This window comes from Temnothorax curvispinosus, unplaced genomic scaffold, assembly GCF_003070985.1.
Source record: "Temnothorax curvispinosus isolate PA1 unplaced genomic scaffold, ASM307098v1 QBEX01012617.1, whole genome shotgun sequence".
Lineage (NCBI taxonomy): Eukaryota > Metazoa > Arthropoda > Insecta > Hymenoptera > Formicidae > Temnothorax > Temnothorax curvispinosus.
Genome location: NW_020222397.1, coordinates 3,006 through 12,436, shown reverse-complemented (window position 1 = coordinate 12,436; position 9,431 = coordinate 3,006). Strand labels below are relative to the sequence as shown.

Genomic DNA, 9,431 nt, shown 5'->3' with positions numbered 1-9,431 from the left:
TTTATATATCTCATCTTTAACGCATTATTGAACCAATGATGATATCAATTGAAGCACATTTTTGGATGAAATTTATTTATAGCAAATATATTTATACGATTTATACAAAGATTAGAAGGCCATGTGTATTTAACAATTTAAAGAAAGAAAATTCTTTCTTAGATTATGTATATGTACAATAACAAAATATTTTCTCTACGGTAGTGTCTCGCGCCAAGTACGCGCGAAGCGAGACGCACCGTGACTCTTTTACGCGAACGCATGAGTTGCGAGTATCCGAGATTTTAAGATCTGTATATGTACAATAACAAAATATTTTCAGCGAAATAATATACTTACAGACTATATTTTTTCCGATATAAGAACAGATATATTTTTTTACGTAATATACATAGTATATATATACAGGGTGTCCGAAAAATCGCCTACTCCACTTCGGGAGGTGATTTGGGACCCAAAAACAAGCAAAAAAGTTCATACAAACATAGGTCCGGAAATAAGCCGTTTCCGAGTTATAGCCACTTTTATGTTCAAAAATCGTAATTTAGAATCCGCTTGGCACCCCTCTTTCTTAATTATTTCTTAAATTAAAAATTTTTATTTTTAAATATTTTTAATTTTTTTATTTTTTTTTTCAATTTTTCAATATTTGTAAATACGATTACATTATTTTTAAAAGAAATCAGTTGTTTTCACGCCTATTCAAAATCAGTAAGTAAATCACGGCTTTTCAATAAGTTTCAAATTATTATTTAACAACACCTTACTTTTAGGTTGTATCTAATCTTTCTGTATTCATCAATGGATCGTTTAAGTTTTAATGAATTAGCTGATATTTAAAAATGAAAATTTTTAATTTAAGAAATAATTAAGAAAGAGGGATGTCAAGCGAATTCTAAATTACGATTTTTGAACATAAAAGTGCCTATAACTCGGAAACGGCTCATTTCCGGACCTATGTTTGTATGAACTTTTTTGCTTGTTTTTGGGTCCCGAATCACCTCCCGAAGTGGAGTAGGCGATTTTTCGGACACCCTATATATATATATATATTTGAATGTTACATATGAATTGGGGTATTCAACATTGCCTCCTAAGTTTTAACGTTTATTGTATATTAGCAATATATTTACTGTAAATATAAAATATGCTACTCTCTTTCTCTGCCACTGATTATAAGCAACTTTTGTTTGTTGTTCTTTTCACTTATTAGTAATATTTACCACAACAAAAATACAAGCAATATAATCTTTACTCAAGCTTAAATATTAACTTCAGTAATTTTGTTCGAAAGTTCTGCTTAAGAAACTTAGCATTGCATACTCATATTAGAAAATTAATTTAATTAATTAATTATTTAATGATATAGTAATTTATGCATGGTGATAATAATATACAATTTACATTTATCTAAAAACATCTTGTATCTTTGATTTTAACATCACTTCTAACATTACTTTACGATGCCCATGCCTCTAACTCTTTCAAGTCGTCGTCCTCTTCCGGTTTAGCTTCTATAAATAAAATTTTAATATTTTATTACTCTAATTTAAGACCATAAATCGATGCCATAAATTATAATAATTTTTTCAGATATGCGTGACACAATTGTTCATATTTTTATATTTTTATAATATATGAGAAATTTATACCATTATAAGAATAATAGTTACTTGTGCGAATTTTGCTTGGCGCAACAGGAACTGAAGTTGGTACTGCTGGTAGTTCATCTGTCGTTGTATCAATACCAAGTAATTCTTTATCAAGCTGTTCTTGTTGAAGTTCCTCTAGCTCCTTTTCTAACTCGTCCTCATCAGCATCCTGGCCAAATGCTACTGGGTTAGATATGGCATCTGAAATTTCTCTAGCCACATCTTGTTGCTCTGCTATATCATCCATCATATCGTGTACTTGGTCGACATCCCTATAGTATAAATATAACAAATATATAATACAAATATAACAAAAAAGTAATTTAAATATAACAAAAATATAAATACATTATTTAATACATAAATTATTGTATATAACTCAGACGTATATTTTATATATTTATTTTCATATTTAAAGAAATAACTTTTTCATTTTTAACATATCCACCTTATATTAAGATATTACTTTCAGATAACCTAAAGATTATATTGAAAAATAGCCAATTACTAATAATGGTAAAAATGTAAAAATCTTACATATGTTGATGCGCAGCCTTCATCGCATCTGCGGCACCCTTCATGGTAGTAAGAACAGCGGTATTTGTATTTGCACTCTCCAGTGCTTCTCTTTGCATTTCAATCGTGGACAGTGTGCCATCAATTTGCTGTAACTGCTTTTCATATCGTTTCTTTCTTTTCAGTGCTTGAATGGCAGCTAAAAGATATATAACATTCTTAATGCTTAATTAAATCATATCCAGTAAGCAAAATGTTAGCAATATGCTAACAGTTTGTCAGTCAATTTGTGGCATCAACTTTTGTCTTTAATTAAGTTTGTGTTCTACTAGCAGAGCCTATTGACATAATTTTATTAATAAAAATCAAGCAGAATCTGTCATTTCAAATAAAATATGTCATTTAAATGATTATAAAAACAGCAGATTCTGCCTGGTTTCTGCATTAAATTTGCCAGAAGTATTCTGTCAGCAGATTTTATTACATTCTTTTATATTCTGCCGGCAAAACTTATAGCAGGTAAAAATATGTTTTCGACATATTTGGATTTACATGGACATATTATTTGAATACGAAGAAGTAATAAGTATCCAGAATGTAATTAAAGCATAAAATTTAAAGAATAAAATTTATTGCAGCATCAATAGAGATTTATATTTACCTTATTTTCCAATGTAATCATCTTGCTTTTCAATACACTTGATATTCCACAAGTTTATTTATGCTTTCAGAAAATTAATATTTTTGAGTCTTGGCCATGCGTGCATTATTGTTTCTTTCATATTTCGGTCAATGGTAAATTGATCTCTTAAGACATCTTTGAGTATACCAAACAGATGGTAACCACTAGAGACCAGTTTGCAGTGCCGTTTTTCCTACTCCAAGCATGTGCTAGCGGCCGAGCGTCGTGAGAATAATTATATAAATACATAAATATATTTGCTACGTTACACCGCTAGACCGCACTGTGTAGAAGGTACTTCTCACGGCTGCTAGCACGCGCTTGGAATGGGAAAAACGGCACCGTGATCCGATCTCTAGTAATCACTTGTTTCAGATAATGACTATTTATATGATTCATTCAAAAATGTCTTAAGAAATCCTTGATTTAACATTGACCACAGTGTGAAAGAAATGATATACGTAGCTAAAAGAACAAGGAACTTTTTTCTGATAGCATAAATAAATTTGTGAAATGTTGAACTAAATGCGTTGAAAACCAAAGAGAATATATTGAAATAATATATAAACGTAATCTCTATTGATGCTTCAATAAATTGCATAAATATATTCCACATAATTATTGACTTATCGTCATACATACATACATATACATATATATATATATATATATATACATATATATATATATATATATATATATATATATATATATATATGTATATATAGCTTTTAATTTTAAGTGACGAGTTGAATTAGACACACAACTATACTAAATGTAGATATCGTTTAAAAACATAATGTAAGCATAAGAGAGACGATAATAATTCAGAATGACAAATAAAGCGCAAATGAAAGAGATAAATACACATAACAATCAATCAAACTGACAGTTCAGTTGTAAAAGTTCAGACTCGAAGTATGTAAGTTGCAAAGGACGCACAAGTTATATATGCTACCTCGCTTGTTCTTCGACGCATTCTTCTTCGCTATTAACACTTCATTGTCTATTTTGCTCTCTAAGAACTCCTGCTTCTTTATCAACATATCCTCCGTTTCGCGTAATTTCTGAATCGCCTCGGCCGTCGAGGGAGCAGCCGGATCCTTCTTGCCGCCGAACACCTTGCTGAAGAAGCTCATCGTGTCGCGTCTCCGATTTATCGGATACTTAAAAAAAACACTTCTAATCACACGACGATAAACACTGGTACGTACTTCGAGGTCGAAATCGAAAGCTTATCCACTGCTACGAGATCACTGTCGCCATATTCTTCTCATATTCAACTCAACAAATACGGACTTACGTCATACATCTGTTCCTTTTAACTGCACTATCTTGTATCCTCTGCACTCGAAAAAAGAAAAATGTACATTTCGTATTATGATAGAAAAAGAGAGGGCGATAAGAAAGTGCAGTGAATAGGCGCTAGTAAGAATGTATTTCATGACTCATTGATTTGTCATCGTTTTGTAGGTTCAACAAAAAGAAACCTTTCGATCATATCCTTTTCGCAAAACATCTATAAATAAGACAATTTTATAAATGAATTTAAATTAATAGCGTGAGAACGCTATATTTGGTGCTGTTTGTGAGATGAAAGATATGCTGTTTCTTTAAAGTAGGTTTTCATGGGCAGTGAAATGCAGCAGAAGGGGGCCCTATTCTTGAAAAATATCGCATACGATATGTCATCATGAATATCACACTCTGCAACCAATAGCACACTTGCAAAGTATGATTTTCTGGTGACATTCCTAAAATATCATATGCGATATTTTTCGAGAATAGAACCCCAGCAGTTTAGTAATTACCTAGAAATTACTTAAAGCCAGTGGCACACGGTGCATGTTTTCCTGCTGGATTAGGCTTGTTCGCGTTGCTTGAAATCTCCAAACATTTTTGCACTTGAAATGAGATAAATATATATTCGGCCGTTGGAAAGAGAGAAAGCGAAGATGCTGAGTGTAAAAAGTGCAAGCAACGCGAACAGACCCTGCTTGCAATTTAGTAAATTACTATAGCACCACTCAGCACTCAGGATTTCTAGTAATTTACTAGATCGCAAGCAATCCAGCAGGAAAATATGCTCCGTGCAGAGAGAAAGATGAGAGTGGTCATGCCCGCGTTTTGGCTGTACCCGTATCCTGTCGGTATGTGCACGTTTTTGTGGTTCTCTTCCGTGCTATGTCCACTATTTTGTAGTAAAATGTCAACGATTTTGGAGTTTTTTTCATGTTATGTTCACGATTCTTTCTCTCTGCTCCGTGTGCCGCTGACTTTAAGGGCCCGGACACACACTTCTGCACAACGCATAATGCGTAAGCATAAAGGCGTGTCCTCTGTCTCGCGGCATGTATTCCTTGCACTCGCGTAAACTTTAATTTGTTCCTCCAGCCTATATTAAGGAGGTTCGATGGCTTCATCGGAGGGAGTAGTGGGACGCGGGGGTTCTGGAAACAGCGCACTAGCGTTTGAAGTAGTGGGAATGAAAGTGATTGCTCTGATTGGTCGCCGCGTGTATAATGCGTGCTGCTGTTCACGTCGTTCACGACCATGACAGTCTATGCAGACAAAAAATCAAGCAATTTATGCTTTAATAATTAATTTTTCTACGAAATGTGCGGTAATCTTCCCCTTTCTTTCGCTCATTTATTTGTAAATTATTAAGTTACATGTGCAAATTTCTTTTTCTTTATCATTTGCATTTTTTCTTGCACTTATTTCATTCTGAAGGTATATGCAATATGTCATTTCTCATAAAAACCATAAGAACCTATGTTAAAAATGCAGCCAGTTTCATGCAATTTTAATGTTGTTCTGGAATGCAAAATAGAATTATGTGAATTTTTTGGGAATTTTTCATCGTCCCGTTTTGAAATAAATCTACTCCTAAAATTGTACTTTTTAGGTTTTTGGAGTAGATTTTTTTCAAAACGGGACGGTGAAAAATTCCCAAAAAATTCACATAATTCTATTTTGCATTGCAGAACAACATATTAAAATTTCATGAAATTCTCTGCATTTTGTTGTAGCCATCGAACCACCTTAAAAAAAAATTCACGAATCTATGTAACTTTTATTTTATGATAAATCTTATTACGGATTCGCAATAACAAGATTTCTCATAAAATAAGTTACATAGATTCGTGAATTTTTTTTTAATATACTCTTTATATAATAATTAATGCAGTGCGCTACAGAACCTGAAATTTTGCATTTTTGCTTTTATAAATTTATAAAGGTGAAATTTCATGGGCAGTGAAAAGTAGCAGCAGATTGTACTGATTGGCTATAAAATAGAGAAGTTCTCGAGTTCCTAGAACTTCTCTATTTTGTAGCCAATCAGTACGATCTGCTGCTACTTTTCACTGCCCATGAAATTTCACCTTAATAAATAAAATACGGAGTTAAAGTGCAGTTTAAACTGCACTAGTGCATAAAGTGCACCTGAATTTGCCTGGGTCTCCACTCTTTTATCAAGTGATCGGCGCGGCGCTTAGGCTGAGTTTCCACTCAGCGCGTCACGCATCGCGTCGTCCGAGTTGAACCAATCAAAACATCCCATTTCGATCCCGTCACAAGAATGTAATGAAATGGGATGTTTTGATTGGTTAAGGGTCGACAGGAGTAACACTACCGACCTCTGTCGGGTTGCTTAGCTGCGAGTCCGTATTTTATTTATTATAAATTTTTTAAGAGCCAAAATAGAAAATCCGGCTCTGTACCAGCTTGCGGCTGATCTTACTGATTAAAACGAGCATAAGTGAAATGAGATTCGTTAATTAATTTGGCTAAAATTTGGGACAAGCCGTTCCTAAGCAGCTTTGCAGGCTTGCTTAGAGCTTGCGTCGGAAATGACGTCATAAAATGAAACGTTTTGATTGGATAACTCATGACGCGGCGTCGTGACGCGTCGCGCGTCGCGTCACGACGCCGCGTTAGGGCCAAAGCACATATGACAGTCGTAGTCGTGGACGTAAGTAACGCACAAGCTTTGGCGTATCTTGATTTGTCAGGTCGAGGACTACGACCGTCGTATATCGCTACGCCATGTTATGTGCTTTGGCCCTTACGCTCCTAATCAGAGAGAAACCTGAGAGCGGCCATCCCGCTTCGGGGGACGCCTGTCCTAATCTGCCCTCTGAGAAAGTGGACGTCAACTACGGCGTTACGCTAGGTAACGATCAGAGAGATCTCGGGTAACGATACATGGGTTCTTATCCGTGCTATGGTTCGTGTCCGAACTACTCAGATGGAGGGGATGTGCTGGTCGCGCAAGCCCCTCCTGTGTCAGTGTATGTACGCTCGGCACTCGGCAAGCTTCGCGCGGGGAGAGAAGGGCAGACATACGATCTGCTGTTTCCTTCTCTCTTGAGCTGTCAGAGGCCACGCATTTCGGGTATCGCCTCTCATGTCTCGCCGAGTGCCGAGTCTCGAGTTGGCAAATCGACGATGCGCTATGTTACATTTATGTTTATATTTACGAGTTTTAATTGTTATATTTATAAATATTGCAATTATATTTACAAAAAAATTGCAAATTAATAAATAAATTTTATTAAACATAAAATCGCGTATGATCATGTACTTCCGTAGTTTTTGTACCGTTAAAATTAAACATAAAATTAATTAATTAAATAAATATTTATAAACATAAAAACTAAAATTTGTAAATGTAATGTATAGAAATTCCCGTTCTGGCCAATATGCTTTTTTATCTAGAAATAAAGTCATATTAAAAACATTAACTTTGGGATAATATTTAAATTTAATATTTAAATGCATAATAATAGTAAAATATTAACTATCGAGAAAAAAAAGTAGTTTATAGTGTTCTTTTTACTCTTATTAAATTTGCCAAATCACGAGCACCAAAAGAAGGATATTGGATTAAAATAAAAACAATTTATTATACAAATAATGCACACGGTTAATGTTTCGACTATAGTTAGTCTTCTTCGGAACGGATTATTACGAAAGAAGAAGATAAATATCAAGAAACATAATAATTAATGTTCATTTAACATACTAAAACATTAAACATTAGTCTAGACTAAAACATTAAACAATCACCTAACAATATAAACAAAATAAACAAATAATCTAATTGAATCACAAATATAAAAACGCCGGAATAATCGAATGAAACCATGGCAAGATTATTTATATTGAGAAGTGGTAAAATCTCTTCCGTCAGGAAGAGAATGTAAAAAATTATTAACGGGGGTATTTTGATTTAAAAGATTTTTAAAATATATATCTTGCAGGAATTTTTTATAGGGAAACAAAGAAAGTGAATAACGTTAAACTTTGCATATTCACTTCACCTTATTTTAAAATTTTATTTTTATTTTTTAAGTAACAAAAATGCTTTTCCTTTCTATTATATTATAGGTATTCTGGTCACTAGAAGGTATAAATGACAGACGGTGTAAATAATTCTAGCTGTTCTACAGGTATTTAAAACGCAAAAAGCTAAAATTTTCTTATTCAGAAGAAGTAATTGTGGCTATCGTCTGAACTAAAACTAAACCAATATTTCCATTCTAGGCAGCCTTTTTATCAAAAATATTATTAATTAATATTAAATAAACAATTTACGGTCTGAACTTGTATTTTATAGTAGCCTAATAATATTTTTTATATACTATATTCACATATTTTTTCAACCTTAATAAACTACGCGCCGACTAACTTGTCAGACTTATAACACAGCTCCTATTGGAGTAGTAAAATCTCCTCATTCCCCTCTAATTAAATCGATTTAAATAATAGTAAAGAATTTACTACTCCAACACAGGAGCTGTGTTGTAAGTCTGACAAGTTATGTCGGCGCGCAGTTTATTAAGGTTGGAAAAAATATACGTGTAGTACACAAAAAATATTATTAGGCTATTAAGATCCAAGCTCGGACCGCCGTAAACGGCTTATTTAATATTGATTGATTGTATAACGGTCACATAAAACGGGGGGTCTTATTTCTCTTATATTATTAAAAATATTATAACTTTTTTTTAAAATTTTGTTAGTATTTTATTAAAAGAAAAAAACTAATAAACGTATAATGTTTATTCTAGTTCAGACAATAACCACACTTATTCTGAATAAGAAAATTTTTTGTTTTTGGGTTTCTGATACCTATAGAACAGCCAGAATCATTTACTCCGTCTGTCATTTACACTTTCTAGTGATCATGCAGGATATAACATAGAAAAAAATAGCATTTTTCTTACTTAAAAAATAAAAATAAATTCTTAAAATAAGGTTAAATAAGAACATGCAAAGTTTAACAATATTCGCTTTCTTAGTTCCGCTATAAAAAATTCCCATTTATGAAAAATACTTATTTTTAAGATCTTTCAAACCAGAATACGCCCTTAATTTATTGTTTGTTATTAATATATTGTTATTAATTATATACATATAAGTATTAGAAAGCATATGGTATAAAATAATTTCAATATTCAAATTATTGTAATAATAATAAAAAAATCAATTATTTACATTTTTTTCTGTGTGTGTATGCGTGATGTTATTGACAATAGTTTTTTTGCACGTTTACATTTCTTTTACAGATTTTT

The 9,431-nt window shown here is 32.7% G+C and overlaps 1 protein-coding gene across 1 annotated transcript; it reads right to left on the bottom strand.

The window, feature by feature from the left end:
* Positions 1 to 1,094: 1,094 nt before the first annotated feature.
* LOC112462628 (charged multivesicular body protein 4c) lies at positions 1,095 to 4,138 on the bottom strand. Its single transcript, XM_025028512.1, has 4 exons — positions 3,809 to 4,138; positions 2,190 to 2,367; positions 1,674 to 1,924; positions 1,095 to 1,514 (listed from the first exon to the last, which is right to left on the bottom strand). Exons 1-4 carry the CDS (start codon positions 3,987 to 3,989, stop codon positions 1,459 to 1,461), a joined length of 666 nt encoding a protein of 221 aa, XP_024884280.1. The 5' UTR covers positions 3,990 to 4,138; the 3' UTR covers positions 1,095 to 1,458.
* Between the last annotated feature and the right edge of the window lie 5,293 nt (positions 4,139 to 9,431).

Excerpts from the sequence above, each read along its gene's own strand:
- LOC112462628 (XM_025028512.1), bottom strand. The coding sequence starts at position 3,989 with ATGAGCTTCTTCAGCAAGGTGTTCGGCGGCAAGAAGGATCCGGCTGCT. Across the intron at positions 1,925-2,189 it reads AAGGCTGCGCATCAACATAT|GGATGTCGACCAAGTACACG; the intron begins GTAAGATTTTTA and ends TTTATACTATAG. Across the intron at positions 1,515-1,673 it reads GCCAAGCAAAATTCGCACAA|AAGCTAAACCGGAAGAGGAC; the intron begins GTAACTATTATT and ends TTTTATTTATAG.